The 18,769-nt window shown below is 44.0% G+C and overlaps 1 protein-coding gene across 1 annotated transcript in view; it reads right to left on the bottom strand.

Annotated features, from left to right (window-relative positions):
• Positions 1 to 18,769, bottom strand: part of ABLIM3 (actin binding LIM protein family member 3) — an 87,328-nt gene that overhangs the window by 61,822 nt on the left and 6,737 nt on the right. The window contains exons 2-4 of the mRNA XM_052643546.1: positions 10,376 to 10,559; positions 8,063 to 8,175; positions 947 to 1,073 (exon numbers count right to left, since the gene is read on the bottom strand). Coding sequence (XP_052499506.1) covers positions 947 to 1,073; positions 8,063 to 8,175; positions 10,376 to 10,559 — 424 coding nt within the window. The remainder of the gene's footprint in view (positions 1 to 946; positions 1,074 to 8,062; positions 8,176 to 10,375; positions 10,560 to 18,769) is intronic.

Here is an 18,769-nt window from a genome sequence, read left to right as displayed (position 1 = left end):
ATCATATTTTATGCATATAGCCTCTCTCTCTTATTTCTTGACAGCAGAACCAGCCACGCTACAACTTTAATGCTCACTACATCCTAGCATCAGATCAAAGAGTGATACTAGAAAATGTCTGGATCATAGCGTAAAACGTTCTGAGGGCTAGTGGCCCTAACTTTTTTTTTTTAGGTACTTGAGTATGTAAATATGGTCATAAGGGCCTGGCACAAGGGGCCTTGTCTAGTGCTCAGTGTTGGGGCTAGGCCATCTCTCCTGACAACTGTGTGTCCATCATCTCTTAACGCATTTCATTCAACAACTGTATTATCGACTTTGGGTCAGGCATTGTGCTACAGGCTGCAGTGAATTAAACAAACTCCCACCCTGGTGAGGACAGACACGAAATATAGTCACTGTGGCAATAACTTCCTGAGACTCAGTTTCTACAGCTTTTCAAATAGGGGTTAACACCTCATGGGGGTAGTTATGGGGCTTAATGTGATCATTTGTATAGAGCAGTTATTACATTCCTTGTCCATACTAAAAGCTCAATAAATGATAATTAATATTATTATCCTTATTAAAAAGGTAACATGGTTAAATATACAATCGCAAATGGTCTTGACCTCCCCGAAGGAAGCCAATAGGGCCGATGAGGGCCACTGGGAGGGCCAATGTGGAGGGCCTTGTAAGAGGTGGTATGAAGCCAGTTCTGAGGGGAGGGTATGGGACCTCAGACCAGAGGAAGGGGAGGAGCAACATGCTCAGAACAGAGGAGAGCATCTGAGAACAGAGGAAGCACCGAGTGAGAGCCCATGGTGAGGGGTGCCGTTTGCGGCTGGAGTGTGGCAGCCGGACAGAAAGGGAGGGAGATGCTGCTGGTGACTCAGGCCAAGGGCCATGTGGGGCCAGGCCTGGGGGCATGCAGAGGTCAGGCAGGCGGGGCAGGGGAGAGACCTACTTGCTGATGTACTCCCCAGTGAGGATGACGCTGCAGGTCTGGCATTTGAAGCAGCTGACGTGCCACTGCTTGTCCAGCGCCAGGAGCGACTGGCCATGCTTGATCTCCTCCTTGCACCCAGCGCAGTCTGCAAAGACAAGAGGACCCGATGAGCAAAGCACCTCGGGCCCTGGGACCCTTGCTGTGGTCTCGTGCCCAAGTCTAGGCAACCCCTCCTGAATGCTGGCTTTTCTGTAACTGCTCCCACCTAGGTACTGGCACCAGTCGAGACTATGTCAGGTAAGCAAAAGGCCAAAGGCACCCTGGCCTCTTGACAAGGGGTCCTGGTGTGAGGGAGAAAGACCTCATAGGGTTCCTCCAGAAAGTTCCTTGCTGGGCATCCTGACCATGGTTCATCCAGAGTGGACCCAGAACTGCTCCTAGCCTGTTCTCAAGTTGCTAACAAAGCTCACACAACTCTCTGTGACCTGGGGACCTGCAGCATCAGTGTCACCTGGGAAATTGCAAATGTGTAGAAATGTGGGCCCCATCCAGATCAACTGAATTTTTAACTATTTTATTTTAATTGAAATAAACTTGATTTACAACGTTGTATTCATTTCAGGTAAGAGCAAAGTGATTCAGTTACACACACACACACACACACACATATGTAATATATTCTTTGTCTTTTCTATTTCTTTTGTATTCTATGTCTTTTGTATTTCTTTTCTATTATAGGTTGTTACAGGGATTAAATATAGTTCCCTGTGCTATACAGTAGATCTTGTTGCTAATCTATTTTACATGTAGTCGAGTGTATCTTTTAATCCCCAAACCCTAATGTATCTTTCTCTTTCTCCTTTGTTAACCATAAGTTTTTCCACGCCTATGAGTCTGTTTCTGTTTTGTAAATCATTTGTATTGTTTTCTTAGGTTCCACAAATAAGTGGTAGCATATGATATTTGTCATTCTCTGACTTATTTCACTTACTGTGATAATCTCCAGGTCCATTCTTATTGCTGCAAGTAGCATTATTTCATCCTTTTTTTATGGCTGAGTAATATTCCATTGTATATATACACCACATCTTCTTTATCCATTATCTGTTGATGGACATTTAGGTTGCTTGCATGTCTTGGCTACTGTGAATAGTGCTACAATGAACACTGGGGGGCATGTATCTTTTTAAATTAGAGTTTTCTCCAGGTAAATGCCCAGGGGTGGAATTCCTGGATCATACGATAACTCTATCTTTAGTTTTTTTGAGGAACCTCCATATTGATCTTCGTAGTGGCTGTATCAATTTACATTCCCACCAACAGTGAAGGAGAGTTCCCTTTTCTCCATAGCCTCTCTGGCATTTGTTATTTGCAGATGTTTTCATGACAGCCATTCTGACCGATGTGAAGCGACACCTCATTATAGTTTTGATTTGCATTTCTCTAAAATGCAAGAAATTTGAGCAACTTTTCATGTGCCTGTTGGCCATCTGTATGTTTTCTTTGGAGAAATTCCCATTTAGTTCTTTTACCCGTTTTTTTTGACTGGGTTATTTTTTTCACATTGAGCTGCATGAGCTGTTTTATATATTTCGGAAATCGAGCCCCTGTCACTGAATTTTATCAAGATCTCCAAGCACAGCAGAGTTTGAGAATCCCTGCTCCAAGCTTAGGTTCTACTTTTTCTCACCTTTAGGCTCATATGCTCAATGGTTTGTGATTTGTGTGCTTTTGGTTAAACCTATTCTCTTGCCTAGCACCATGCTCAGCACACAGTAAAAGCTTAGAGTAGATGTTCTGAATGAGCAGCCCTCCTAACACCCAGGCAAAGGATATAACTTACCATGCACACCTCCTCCCTTATGTGACTACAAACCAAACATCTGCCTCCCTAAGCAGTGAGGATTAAAGAGTCTGATGAGATTGTTCCAGAGCAGAAAGGCACCCTTGCCCTCCGTTTCCATCACCCTGGACCATGCACTGAGGCCAACAGAATGTAGCGGGGGCCAGAGGCTGCCTGTTGCTCAACAATGTCTAGGGAGGGGCAGGAAATGGAGGCAGGGTCCGGGGTACTTGGGAGATGCTGGGAATTCAGGCTTAGCTGACCGGATGTCCCACTCTGGAGGAGGAAAGGGTCAAGGGGCAATGTTTACCAGAGCACAGGCCTTCTTCTTGGCACCAAAGGCAAATGCACACTTGGGAGCAGCAGAGGAGGAGAGAGACACACAGCAAGTTGGGAGAGGCTGGCTGAAGCTCTCTCATCCAGCTGGAAGCCAGTCCTGGAGAAGAGATGAGGCGTCTGTGTCTCTAGAAAGGGGGTGTGTCCAGCACGCTGTGGAAAGTCTGGGCCCTGACGAAGTGTGTGTATGAGTCAGCTCCCATAGTCCATGCCTCTTGGCTACACAGCACCTTTCTAATGTCTCAGCGCAGGCTGGGGGCAAGAAGGTCTCCCATTGCAAAATGCTTCAAGTCCCAGGTCTTCAAATGGGGGCTGGTAGAACAGATTTAGGGTTTCTTTCTTTTCCTTTTTTTTTGTCTCCTAAAATAAGTCAACTTCCACTCCATCCCAATCATCACAGTCTTCAGAATGTCATTGTTTAGAGGTCAGTACCCCCTCTTCTTTTATAGATAGATGGCCTCTGAAGTGACTTGTCCATGCTCTGTATAGGAAAACCCAAGGGCTCAGGCATCTGGTCCAGCTTTCTAGGCCACAGGTGCTGAATTTGTGTCTCTGTGGGCTTTCTTGATAGGGTTAAAAGATTTCACAGAGGCTCAGAGTTCACATCAAAGTCCCACCCAGCACAGTAATCCTCAGCATTCTCAACAGGTGGGCTGCTGCTGCTGCTAAGTCGCTTCAGTCGTGTCCGACTCTGTGCGACCCCATAGACGGCAGCCCACCAGACTCCCCCGTCCCTGGGATTCTCCAGGCAAGAACACTGGAGTGGGTTGCCATTTCCTTCTCCAATGCATGAAAACAGGTAGGCATCTTCCTCTAAATCACTGCCTCCTGGGGTGAGCAGCTCACCCCCTGTTGCCTCTGGACCGGTAAGACTGTCATGATGTCCTTTTTTTTTATATGAAGCTGAGGCCTGAATTCTTGTGACACCCCCTATTTTAAGCAACCAAGGATTATCTACCTCTTACTCTAAATGTGTTTCTTCAAATCTTTTATGATAACTACAGTTTCTCTCTTCTCCTTTATCTCCCGCACTTCACTTTTCCTTGCTTGACGTTGTCTGAGAAAATTCACTTGTGGATTCCATGGAGATAGAGAAGTTACTGGTTAACACCACCATTGTCTATCTTTTCAATAAACCTTACTCAAAGAGTTGCATCCTTTTGTGGTCACAAAAGAGATGAGTTCCATCTCTTTAAGTTGCAGTGACATATCTGATATAAATTGGCATCTTGAATTAAAATTTAGGAGATGGTACAGTATAGTGGTTAGATGTTGAGCTGAGAGGTTAGAGTGAGTGGAGAGAGGCTGGCCAAGGGGAGAATCCCAGCTCCCCAGCTGACTAGGTGTACAACTGTTCAGGTCCAGCTTCCTCATCCGAACATGACTGGTATAAAGATGAACTGAAGTGAGGCCTGGAAGGACTTTGCACAGGGCCGGGCATGTATGTACCCAATAAGTGGTTATTATCATTATTATACCACATTCTCATGGTTTTTAACTCATACTCTGTGCATTATCCAATCTCTGATATAAGGTCAGAAACAGTATCTCTGATGTAGGGAAGGCCTGCTAATTCCTCCTGAGAATTCTGGCACACCTATTCCATTTTTTCCCCCCATATTATATTGTTCATCCTCCACTCAACTGGCTTCAGATGAAGGATCTTTACCAGGATCTTTTTCCCCCTCTTCTTCCAACTTTTACTTATGACCAACATTAGAGCTTCAGGCACTGCATCCGGGAGCCCATGGACCTGGTGTAATAAGCAAGGTCAGGACACACCCTGCCCCAAGCTGGATTCTGCACAGCCAGCTGTCCACTCCATTCCTCATACATTCTTTATTCCAAAATTACCACCTTCAGCTGGCAATAAGCACGATGCACCTGCTCCTCCTAAATCCCTCTGTTTACTGGAATCTCTGAAGACCCCAGACAGTTATTTTTAGCCTTTTCTGACTGTGTCATTCATTACAGCAAAAATAGGTGGGTGTGTGAGTCATAGCAAGCTCCCCACCTTGTTTTAGGCAACTAATCAGAAAGACAGGACCCTTCCTATTAGCAAGTCATGTCTCTAGTATAGGGTGTTAAGGGAGTAGGCGCCAAAGCCAGACTTGCCTAGGCTCACACTCTGGTTCCATTACCATTATCTGAGTGACCTGTGACACTCTTAGAGTATCTGGTTTCTTATCTAAAAACCATTGCTCTTGTCTCCCTCCTAGAGTTGTGGTAATGATTAAATGAGACGTTTAGAAAACTTAGTGCAGTACTGACAATAGTAATGGCCAGTCAATGCTAGCAGCCGTGATGCCAGTAGTTTTGGTGGTGATGGTACTACTGCTGCTGACTCTTTGCACTGAGGTCTGCGCAGTGCCCGGCACTAGGAACAGTCCATGTCAGCAAAGGTGACGTGTTGGTGATGGTGCTGGTGGAGGTAATGGTATTCAGTGTGACGCTGGTGACTGTGGGGATGGCAGTGCTGGTGGTGCGAGTGGTACTTACGATGGTGATGGCAATGGTGCTGGTGGAGGTGGTGGGGATGCTTCCACCCCTGATTCTTCTCAGCAAGGTCTGTGCAGGGCCTGGCACTAGGGATAGTCAGTCAGTGTTAGCAGTGGTGATGGTATGCTGGTGATCATGATGGCGGTGGTGATGGCACTGGTGTTGGTGGAGGTGGTGATGTTGCTTCCAACCCTGATTCTTCTCAGCGAGGTCTGTGAAGAAACAGTTTTCCTGCCTGTGATAAGTAACATGATTCCCATCTCTTGACAGTTCCCAAGTATTCTTCTTGATCTCTTCTGAGTAGATACAGATGCTGCTTTTCCACAGTGTCTTGACATTCCAGGAATGAAAATTCACACTCCTCTGGCTCAAACATATAGCAAGTCTTTCATCCTTCATTTTCCTTTTCCAAGCTATGTTCATCATCTTAGCACTCTTTTGAATCTTGCTTTAGTTTCCTCCATCCCTGGGGGACTCAGAAGCCCTTTCAACCTCCCCTCGAGTCAGGAGACTACTTTGTGTTTGCAGCACGGACAATGACCACCGTTGGGGAAAGAACATTTCTCTGAAACATGTGCCCCATAGATCCACACACTGATGTCTAGATTCGTGAGTAGCAAGATGAGCCATGATCCTAGGCATTCCCCTGGAGACTGCCCACATGCTCACTGTTCTTCTGTACTGACTCTTCCTTCCCTTCTTCCACCTCCTGATCTGAAGAATTATGGTGGAGACATTTAGCAGCCTCTCCTCGTGGACATGCTCCCATGCAGGCCTCCCACACGCAGCTGAGGAAATCTCCCACCTGCCTGAGATCCCCAAGGCACACAGTAACACAAAACACAAGCTGAGCGAAAAAACAGCAGATTAAGGAATTTATTCTCAGTTCTCCTCTGGCATGTTTTCTAGATTAGACCGCCAAGCCAACAAACCCCTCACTTTATATTTAGAGAGCAGTTTACACACTATGATGTATGTTAGTCTGATTGCCAAATACGGATACATTTGCTTTCCACTAAGTTGGGTAAACTGAGCCACAGGGAGGCTGCATGACAGGTATGCATCACACAGAAGGAACACAGCCTCCTGACTCCAGCTGGCTTCTCTCTGTGGCCTCACACGTGGTCTCACTGGGGTCCGAGTACCTGAGCAGCATCAGCCATGGTCCTGTGGTCCTGCATCCCAGCATTCCAGACTTTCTGTCATTCTGGATGATGCTTTCAAGCAGTTATGAAGGATAATAGTGTGTGCACTCAGCCTTAGCCACCTCGAGATGGAAACCTGCTCAGAGCAGCAAATTTTCTCGATCCCCACCAAAGACACTGAAGGAAGGTCTGGGAACAGGTCTGAATCAACTGAAAGGAGGGAAGGATGATGCAGGGAGCCCCCCTCAACAGGCTCCCTTGCTATTGGAGCCTCCAGGAACTGAGTCCTGCTGACTTGGGGGAGGTGGTTCTGTGCTCACCCTCTTCGAGTGGACACAGCCCCAGCATGCTGACTCTGCTGGTGCCGTGGCTGACAGCCCCCACGTGGTGCAGTGATGCAGCCCAGGACGCTAATGGGCTTTCATTGATTCTGCCGACAAAGCCAGTGAGAATGTCATGTAATATGAAAGAATGCTGGAGCCCAACCTGGCTTACGAGACCCTGGGTGTGTGTGTGGGCACATGCAGTGAGGGGTCCGAGAAGGGCGTTTTGCAACAGTGATTTAGATATCTTACAGCTAGACAAGCTGGAATGGAACGGACATTCCACAAATCAGAATGACTGTTCTAAAGTACACCTCCGATCCTCAGCTCCCCTCCATGCCCCAATCTGTGTTTTGGTGATAGAACATGGCCTTTATGAGTAGTTCTCAGTTTTAGGAGCAGCGAATGAATCATTCAGGAAGCTTCTTATGATCATATATTTCTAGGTCCCATTCCTACAAGTCCAAAGTGGGCCTAGAAATCCGTATTTTTGCCAGTTTTGCAGTGAAGCTAATGCTGCAGGCCACAGGACACACCCTAAGAGACACTAAGCACAGCCTTTGTGGCTTTCTCCCATATTCCATCTTTTGCTAAGATATGTCTGCATATAGTTTTTGTGGAATTTGTAAGAATTGAGAGCCACTGGTGGAAAACACCTGATCGGCTTTGTTGGGGTGCTCCAGGCAGCATGGACCAGAGGGGAGATAAGGAGGCCCAGTCACCCCAGGAGAACCACCCAAGTGGCTGAAACACAGCCCAGGCTATCCCTGTTTACTGTTGGACAGTCTGTTTTCCCTGCCTTTGTATGTCGGGAAGCTCATGAGTCTGGGCTGTCTGCCAAGTGGGTCACACTTCAGGAGTCCTCCAGGGTGGGAACTGCCCCCACTTCCCTCCAGGCTGCAGAAGGGAAGTGGTTAATGAAACTGGGACAGGGGGGCCCTGGGAGAGGTGCTTGCAGACGGGGAGGCACCCGGTGGGGAGGACTCACGGCTCGGTCCACGGATCTTGATGGGCTTACTGCTGGTCATGGACTGGGAGCACGTCTGACACAAGCATTCCTTTCCACTGAAGGTCACCTTGTCTCCAATGGGGAAAGGCTTCCTGTGAGGAGGAAGAAGAAGAAATTCAACACCTCCTCTCCAGAGGGCTCTGTGTCTATAGGTGACTTGAGGACAAGTGCTTGAAGATCTCTGGAGCATATACAGCACATACAGAGAACCAGCTGCATTCATGGGCTGTTCCCAGGGCAGAGCTAAACCACTCAATCAGGATCGGGACTGGAAGGAGATCCAGATGGGCCATTTACATGATTTTTAAACATTGGGCAAATCACAACACTTATTTGAGCTTACATTTCTCTTCTATACAACGATGGTGGTGGTGGCTTAGTCACAAAGTCATGTCTGACTCTTGTGACCCCATGGACTATAGCCTTGCAGGCTCCTCTGTCTATGGAATTCTCCAGGCAAGAATACTGGAGTGGGTTTCCATTTCCTTCTATACAATAAAGAGGCTAAAAACTCGTCCCAGGGGTGCTTCCTTCTGGAAGGATGTCTTCCCAACTTGACTGATCCCTGTAAGTCAGGAAGAACTCAATCTAATTTGCCAAAACATCTTCCTTTTACTCCCCAGGACATCCATAGAGAACCTCTTCCTCTGCTCACCTGCCTTTGAACAGTTGGGAGTTCCACAGCTCAGGAATCTCAAGCTTGTCCTGTCCTGCCTCCCTAACTAAATATAAACTGTTTAGAACCCTCAGCACAGCCAATCCCATCACACAGCAGCTCTTGCTCATGTGGTCTAGAATGGCTGTTAACATGGGTTCTACAGCCCTTACATTAGCAACGTGAACAATGGTGGGAGTGCTGGGGAGGGGGAGCTGTGCTCTTGTCACAGCCCAGGCACTCACTGCTGGTAAAAGGACGTGGATCATGACCTTGAGAAGACACCATCTCCATGGGGCTTCACAAAACCTCCACTTTATGCTATATTGACCCTACTGTGCAAACTTCCAATGGTTCTGGCATTCTAGGACCTAAGGGCTAGGGTTTTAAGGGCTGGATGAAAGAATGCATGCCACTGGATGATATTTTCTTAGGTACTGTGTCATTAGTCTCAATCAAAAACCCCAAGTGATTAATTACTCTAACTGATAACAAAGAGGTGGTTATTTTATGAGAAGAATAATTAATCTATAGATTACTTTCCCTATTAAAAAGTACATACATATACTCCAATAGTGCTTTACTTTGACTTAGAGCAGTCCATTAAATGTTAAAATATTGGTGGACAGGGTTGAGGTTTTCTTTATTTTTTGTCTCCTTAATATGGTATTTGGTATACAGTGGGTCCTTAAGGTACATTTGCTAAGTTAACAAGTGATGAGGATGCTTGGGGTGGGGAGGAGGCGGATGGTGAGCTTTCCATCAACTGTCAAAGGTCTCGAGAATGGAGAGAGTAACATGGAAACATATACTCTACCATATATAAAATAGATAGCCAGTGGGAATTTGCTGTATGACTCAGGGAACTCAAACCAGGGCTCTGTAACAACCTAGAGGGATGGGATGGGGTGGGAGGTGGGAAGGAGGTTCAAGAGTGGGGGGACATAGGTATACCTATGGCTGATTCATGTTGATGTATGGCAGAAACCAACACAATATTGTAAAGTATTATCCTTCAATTAAAAATAAATAAATTGTAAAGTCTTGAGAAGGTGGATGATGAACATTATGATAAAGAAAAGAATAATAAAATCAGACACAATTTGGTACCAGTCACTGAACAGTCTCTGCAAGTACCGTCTCATTTATTTTTCTGAAAACCTAATGAAGTTGGACTGGTTTTGATGGCCATTTTACCAATGAAGCTGAGGCTTACAGAGGTGGGGTCACCTGCCAGGGTCGTGGAGGAAGGCTATAAATAGACATCCCAGGATCACATGTGGCTGAGGATGTGAGTGCCTGAGCCAGACTCGTGGATTCCACACTGAGTCTTGAGAGGCCATGGCACTCAGTGGTTCCTTTGGGGCCTTTCGATGGGAAATAGGAGACTTGAGTGTAGGGGCTCAGATCTTTACTCTGCCTTCATCTTGGGACAAACTAGTGTTTTGTATTAGACCACATCTAATAGACAGGATTCAGCTGCTGAATGTTCAAAACCATTTGCTTGTCAAGTCCTTCCACTCCTGAGATTCCAGGAATGAGAGTGTTCACCCTGAGATCTGCCTGGGAAAGGCCATTTCTCCCCTTCCCCAGGGACCTAGGGAGAGGGTCCCAGCCCTTGCTAGTCACCCACTCACTTGCACAAGCTGCACACGAAGCACTTGGGGTGGTAGGTGCGGCCCAGCGCGGAGATGACCTCGCCCGTGATGAAGTCCCGGCAGCTGTCGCAGCGGGTGCCGTAGAGTTGCTGGTAGTCCTGGGTGCAGATGTACTCCTGGTTCTTAAAGAAGAAGCCCGACTGGGCTAGGCCACAGCCACACACTTGAGGAAACAAGGAGGGAAATAAAGGCAGGTGAGTTCAAGGAAGGGTCTGCGAGCAGGAGGTTCTTGCTGGGGATGAGGCTGGAGGATGACTCAGTTACAAGCAACCAGAGAATGGTGACACATGGGAACTCACGGGCCTCTGGGGCCAGTGCTTCTTAAAGGATTGTCTGAAGCAGACTTGCATCAGAATCACCTGGCGAACTTCTGGAGATGCAGCTGCGGGGACCTGAATCAGACTCTCTGGGGTTGCAGAGCCTAGGCACCTGCATTTTTAGCACAACTCCCTGGCTGACCCTGATGCGCATTGCTGCTGCTGCTGCTGCTAAGTCGCTTCAGTCGTGTCCGACTCTGTGCGACCCCATAGACGGCAGCCCACCAGGCTCCCCCATCCCTGGGATTCTCCAGGCAAGAACACTGGAGTGGGTTGCACACTGACACCAGCCATGTTGTACAATCCTCTTAAGATATAGGCTGTGCGGCTCACACAATGCAACACAGCTAGGGAGCTAGGGATACCATGATCCAATAAAAGAATCATTCAGTTAAAAATTTCCTGAGCATTTCCTATGTGCACGAGTCTGTGCTAGATGAAGACAACTTAGAATGTCAATGGGATATATGATTTGAAGATTGTAATCTGTCCACATCATAGTTTATAAGTCTTCTGGGATATCCTGGTGGACAAGATGAAGTAAGGTAGGACGGAAAATAGAAGAGCACGTGGACATAATTATAGGTGTCTGAACTGAATCATGGGGGACCCTCTCCCCCAAAGGACTTAAAAATGTGGGAAATGAGATTGCCCTCTGAGAGTTATGAAATCAACACATAATGGGAAGAGCAGAAAGAGGCTGTTTCCTTCAAGATATCGAATGACTCTCAGGGCCACCAGAACTGCTGAGTATATTGACCCAGTTAAAACAAGGATGGGTCAGCCAGGAAGGGACCAGTCAGCAACAGAGGAAAGCAGCTGGAGAGCTCTTTCAAATCCCCCTTGTTCAGAGTTTGCATTCTCCAAGTGACTGTCTGACAGTTTGACTTTCTACATAGGTTGCCTTTGGGAAGAAGCAGTTGGTCAGGGCAATGTGAACTGATACAACAGAGAGTTACAAGTCTTGTTTATAGTAATAAACAGGCACTTAGCTTTAATACATCGGTTTCCCAAAAATGTAGTTAGCCTGACTCAAGCTTTATCAAGTGTGATCCGTGGTGGGGATCCTTGCACAAGCCTACAAGTGCAAGGACCTGGCCTGGACTGGGTGACATCACCCCAGTAAATACCCTCTCATCTTTAACAGGCAAAGTTGTTTTCCAAAAGCAGCTTGGTTAAAGGTAGGAGGGACTTCCAGGTGAATGTCAGAAGTATTTCACAAGTGTTTATTTACTCTGCAGGCCAGAGGTAGGATTAAAGGGCCAAGTTGAGGTAGCAGGGCAGCTTCAAAGTGAATTCACATGTCACAGCACCAGGGAAAACAGTCTAGGTCAGTGACAGACTCTACTCTGGAAGTCTGACCACCTGGTCTCTGGTCTTGTCACTGCCACTAACTCTCTGGGTGACAATGACCTTGGCCGTCTGTAATCTGGGGCCTCTGTTCACTGCTATGCAAAAAGCAGAAACTGGACAAGAAATGACCTGAGATTTTCTTCTGATATTGACATCCTGTGAGTCTAGAAGAAGGGGAGCTTTCTTCAGGGCTGACTATGTGCCTAAACATTTAAAACTCTGTATGAGGTAGAGCTGGAGGTCCATAGAGACCAGCCCTGTAAGGCTGACGAGTGGAGGAGGTGGTGGTGGAGGTAGCAAGTGGGGAAGGGTCCGTCTTTCATCAGGCTTCATCTTTCATCAGCATTCATGAAAACTCATCGCATCAAACAATGCCTGGTCTGGAGGGCAGGCAAGGCCAGAGAACAGGCTGTTCTGGAGTGTGCAGGTGGCAGATCGATTGATGGCTGTGGAATTAGTTAGGTCATGGCCTACGACCTTACTGGAAAGAGCTCCTGTTTTTTCCCTTCTTTTCTCTCCTTTGTGTCCCCAGCCAATTCTACTCCCAGAGCCACCTCTCCCAGTGGAGAAAACCAGGAGGCCATACAAAAACTCGGAACAATCAGTTCCTTCATTTCCCCCAAGGAGCTGAAGGAGGAAGTTTTTGGTAGAAAGGATGTAAGAGTTGATAAGAATTCCAGGGTTCCTGGAAATACAGTGGGGAACACGAGGTGGAAGGTAGGCTGGACTAGCTTGACAGATGTGTTCGAGCCTGAGCAGAGGTCTTCATTCAAATAACAGGAAAGGCCACGGGAAGGGTCTGCAGTATGGAAGTGACATGGAATTAATATACCCAGGGCAGTCATTTTGTGAATCAAAAAGTAAGTCTTATAATTAAAAGAAAGATCATACAGTCTGACAATGGGACAGAACATGAGAACTCAGAACTGCTTCAAGAAAATAAAGAATGAAAGCTCACTATAAATATAATGCCTAGAAGAGGCTTTACACCCAGTCTTACTGTGTTTCAGTGGAAAATGTACTATTTTGAGGGTCACTGGACCTTCCTCCATATTTCTATTCTAGCATTCAGGTGCTGTGTGACTTTGAAAAAGTGACTTCACCTCTCTGGAGTTCAGCTGCCTCATTTGTAAAATGAGGGGGCCATGTGGTAACTGAGGACACATCCAGGTCTAAGAGTCTAGGATTCTGTCATATAATTCTGTTGATTTTCAACTTTTCAAATGAGACAGTTTTACGGACTTTCAAAGTGTTAGAAGGTCCCCTGAGGGGAATTTCATTCATTATTTTAAACATTTAAATTGTTAAATATACATACAGAAAACGTAATAAATATACTACACTGTAGACTGTACACTGTAAAGAAGAAACATAAAATACGCCCCCAGGTATCCATTACTGAATTTATGAAACAACATTACCAGCACCTTGGAATCCTGTTCATCACCCTAAGAATGCCTCCTTTCCACACTCCTTTCCCGAATCATGAGTTTATCAATCTCTTTGCTTTTCTTTACAGTTTTACTACCTTTGAGGTATCCACAAATAATATATTGTTTAGTTTTGCCTGTTTATGAATTTTATACAGATAGAATCATATTGCATTAACTCTTCTGTGTAATTTACTGCTTCGTTCTCTCAGTGTTATGCTTTTGAAATTCATTCATGTCGATGCACCTAACTGTGTTTCCTTTGTTTTGCTGTGCGTATTGAACTGTGTGACTATATCACAACTGATCTATTCAAACTGTCCTAGATACAACTTCTTTACAAATATCAATACATGATTTACAGATTCTATCTTTCATTCTATTTGTTTACCTTTTACATTCCTGATGATCTATTTTGAAACAAAAAGGTTTTAAATTTTGATGATGTTTAATTTATTTTTCCCCAGTTGCTTTCTTTGTTATCATGTCCAAGAAGGCTTTGCCTTCTAATGTCACAAATATTTGCTTCTATATTTTGTTTGAACAGTTTTGTAGTTTTAGCTCTTACCTTTAGATTTTTGACTCACTTTGACTTAATTTTTGTGTATGGTGTGAAGAAGACTGCAATTTCATTTTTTTGTGTGTGTGTACATATGTTCAGTTTTCCTAGCATCAATTGTTGAAGGCTATTATTTCCCTATTGAATTATTTTGGTTGTCTTGATAATATTCAGCTGGCCATAACTATAAGACTGTATTTTCAAAAATTAATTAATTAATTTTTGGCTGTGCTAGGTCTTCACTGCTGCTTTCTCTACTTGCGATGAGCAGGGTCTACTCTCTAGGTGCAGTGTGTAGAGGTCTCACTGCAGCAGCTTCTCTTGTGGAGCACAGGCTCCAAGGCATGAGGGCTTCAGTAGTTGCAACACATGGGCTCTGGAGCATTGGCTATTATAGAGCACTGTTGAACAACTGGGCTCTAGAGTATGGGCCCAGTGGCTCCACGGCATGTGGGATCTTCCCAGATCAGGGATCGAACCCATTTCTCCTGCACTGGCAGACCGATTCTTTACCACCAAGGAAGCCCAAGGGTTTATCGTTGCCTCTCATTTCTACTCTATTGATCTCTATGTCTATCATTGTACCACACTGTTGTGTTTATTGTAGCTTTGCAGTAAGCTTTTAAAGTGGGAATTTTGAGTCTTCCAACTTTGTTCTTCCTTTTAAAGATTATTTTGGTTATTCTATGTCTCTAATTTCACATACATTTTAGAATTAGTTTGACAATTTCTGCAAAGACGCCAGTGGGGATTTTCATAGGGATTACATGTGCTATGATCTGAATAGTGTCCTGCCTTGATTTGTATGTTGAAGCCCCAAGCCACAACATGATAGTATTTAGATAGGTGGACTTTAGGAGATAATTAGGCTTACATGAGGCCATAGGATGGGACCTTCATTATGGGATTAGTGCCCTCATTAGAAGAGACACCAGCAAACTTGCTCATTCTCTTTCTCATTCTCATCTTCCCTCCTTCCCTCCCTCCCTCCCAGAAAATGTGAGGACACAGTGAGAATGGACCTGTCAGCAAGACAGGAAGGGAGCTTTCCATAACCTGACTATGCTGACACCATGACCTTGGACTTGCAACCTCCAGAATTGTGAGAAAATACATTACTGCTGTTTATGTCACCCAATCTTTATTTTGCTACGGCAGCTTGAGCTGACTAAGACAGCACTAAGTTCATAGGCGGACCTGAGAATATTTCCTTCAAAACAAGATTTCTGATCCATGAACATGGTATATTTTTTCACTTATTCTTTAATATTTTATAGCTTTCAAAGTATAAATTTTATGCCTTCAATAAATTTATTCTTATGTATTTTATTTGATACTATTGTAAAGGGAATTGTTTTCTCAATTTTATTTTCAGATTGTTCATTCTAAGTATATAGAAATACAACTAATTCTGGTAAACTGATCTTGTAACTTGAAATCTGATCAACTTGTTACTTCTAATAGTTTTTTAGTGCATTCCTTAGGATTTGTTATACACAAGATCATGACATGGGCAAATAGAGATATTCTTACTTCATTTTCAATCTGGGTGTCTTTTATTTCATTTTCTTGCCTAACTGACCTACCATGAACTTGCAGTACAACGTTAAACAGAAGTGGTAAGAGCAGACGTTTTTTCTTATTAATATTTTTGATCTCAAAGGGAAGCAGTCAGTCAGTCTTTCACCATAAGGATGATGTTAGCTGTTGGTTTGCCTTTGTTCTTGAAAGATAGTTTTGCTGAATACATAAATTTTTAGGTACTTCTTTCAATACATAAAGATATTATTTCACTACTTTCAGATTTCCTTGTTGCTACTAAAAGTTTAGCTGTCAGCTTATTTACCATTCATATGCAGATGTCCTGGCTCTTCTCTCTGGCTACTTTTAAGATGGTTTTTTTTTTGGGGGGTGGGCGGGGGGTGGGGGGAGGTGATCTGCAGTTTCACTATGATGTGTGTAGGTAGATTTCTTTTATATTTTCCTACTGGGATTTATTGAAGTTTCCTAGATTCAAGGATTTGTGTCTTTCAACAGTTCTACATAATTCAAAGATGCTATCTCTTCAAATATTGTCCTCCTACTCATGTTCTCTATTATATCTGTAGAACTCTGATTAGATACATGTCAAACTCTCTCACTATATTCTCCATGTATGAACTTCTCTTTTATTTTTATCACTTTCTTGTATTTCTGGGCTATACATATATACTGCTCTCTTTACTGAATCTTAAAGTTTATTGTCTTTTCAACAACATCTGATCTGCTAATTAATCCATACACTGAGTTTTAAATTTTAAATACTATACATTTTTATGTCTAAAATGTATATTGTTTCTTTTTCAAATCTGTTGTTGTTATAACGTATTGTCTCTTGTTCATTGTTTTTGCTGGCTTCTCTTACTCGTTTAAATGTATTAAAAGTACTTATTATACAATGTCAGAAAACTTCAATCTATAAAGTGTCCAAGGTTCCCATTCTAATCATTCTGCTGGCTTTTTCTCATTATGATTTGTGTATTTTTTTACTGGAGTTATTCATTATGATAATAATGTTATCTGTAGAAACTCTTTGAGATCTAGAATAAACCTGACCTTTGCCAAGTGTGGGATCACTTTTAAATTGTTTCACTTTTAAAAATGCCAAATGTATAGCATGAAAATAGAATGTAAATCCATATAAAGAGTGGGTACAGTTAGACATTTTGTTACAAGTTTCGCTGTCTTATACCCAGTGCCTAAGTTGGTACAGGAAAGTTTCAGTGCTGTTTCCTTTTCTGGTTTACTTCTCATCCATCCATACATTGGGAATAATCTTTAGTAGGAGGAAATTTAGTTTTACTCAGAGGTCTCCTGTTAGAATCCTATGTTGGTCAGGCTCTAGGCTTTGACTTCTATTCTCTATGATCCATGTAGCCATCAAGGTAAAAGCTCAAGGTCTTCAAGATTTAGCATAAAACATGAGGATTAAATCTGGCATTAGCAGTCACATCAGGATTTCTGCTTTTATTTTATTTTATTTTTTACCTCTGCAGATTCCTTCCTTTCACGTCAGCACAGCTGTGCATTTTAAAAGGGTTCTAAAAGAAATTCATAGAAATTTAGGGTTATTTAAATTTGGAAAACTCAGCACTGGCCACAGGACTGGAAAAGGTCAGTCTTCATTCCAATCCCAAAGAAAGGCAATGCAAAAGAATGCTCAAACTACTGCACAATTGCTCTCATCTCACATGCTAGTAAAGTAATGCTCAAAATTCTCCAAGCCAGACTTCAGCAATATGTGAACTGTGAACTTCCTGATGTTCAATCTGGTTTTAGAAAAGGCAGAGGAACCAGAGATCAAATTGCCAACATCAGCTGGGTCATGGAAAAAGCAAGAGAGTTCAAGAAAAACATCTATTTCTGCTTTATTGACTATGCCAAAGCCTTTGACTGTGTGGATCACAATCAACTGTGGAAAATTCTGAAAGAGATGGGAATACCAGACCACCTAACCTGCCTCTTGAGAAATCTGTATGCAGGTCAGGAAGCAACAATTAGAACTGGACATGGAACAACAGACTGGTTCCAAATAGGAAAAGGAGTACGTCAAGGCTGTATATTGTCAGCCTGCTTATTTAACTTATATGCAGAGTACATCATGAGAAACGCTGGACTGGAAGAAACACAAGCTGGAATCAAGATTGCCGGGAGACATATCAATAACTTCAGATATGCAGATGACACCACCCTTATGGCAGAAAGTGAAGAGGAACTAAAAAGCCTCTTGATGAAAGTGAAAGTGGAGAGTAAAAAAGTTGGCTTGGAGCTCAACATTCAGAAAATGAAGATCATGGCATCCGGTCCCATCACTTCATGGCAAATCGATGGGGAAACAGTGGAAACAGTGTCAGACTTTATTTTTTTGGGCTCCAAAATCACTGCAGATGGTGACTGCAGCCATGAAATTAAAAGATGCTTACTCCTTGGAAGAAAAGTTATAACCAACCTAGATAGCATATTCAACAGCAGAGACATTACTTTGCCGACTAAGGTCCATCTAGTCAAGGCTATGGTTTTTCCTGTGGTCATGTATGGATGTGAGAGTTGGACTGTGAAGAAGGCTGAGTGCCAAAGAATTGATGCGTTTGAACTGTGGTGTTGGAGAAGACTCGAGTCCCTTGGACTGCAAGGAGATCCAACCAGTACATTCTAAAGGAGATCAGTCCTGGGATTTCTTTGGAAGGAATGATGCTAAAGCTGAAACTCCAGTACTTTGGCCACCTCATGGGAAGAGTTGACTCATTGCAAAAGACTCTGATGCTGGGAGGGATTGGGGGCAGGAGGAGAAGGGGACGACCGAAGATGAGATGGCTGGATGGCATCACGGACTCGATGGATGTGAGTCTGAGTGAACTCTGGGAGCTGGTGATGGACAGGGAGGCCTGGCGTGCTGCGATTCATGGGGTTGCGAAGAGTCGGACATGACTGAGCGACTGAACTGAACTGAGGGTAACTAATCCTTATATCATTTACTGCTGGAAACAAAAATACTCTCCAAATAAAGCTGACATTGAAAATATTCATTAAAATGATAAATGTTTTGGTCTTAAAATCTCCCTTAAAAGATTTTCTATTATCTCCCTATGGTAGACTGTCAAAATGGCCAAATTTTTCATTTCTCTGTATTCACATCATTGAAATCTCATGTTGCAGCTCCTCCCACAAAAGTCAA

Source organism: Budorcas taxicolor, chromosome 7 (genome assembly GCF_023091745.1).
Source record: "Budorcas taxicolor isolate Tak-1 chromosome 7, Takin1.1, whole genome shotgun sequence".
In the NCBI taxonomy this organism is placed as follows: Eukaryota; Metazoa; Chordata; class Mammalia; order Artiodactyla; family Bovidae; genus Budorcas; species Budorcas taxicolor.
The sequence above is the reverse complement of the archived record's forward strand: the minus strand, read 5'-3'. Positions and strand labels throughout refer to the sequence as shown.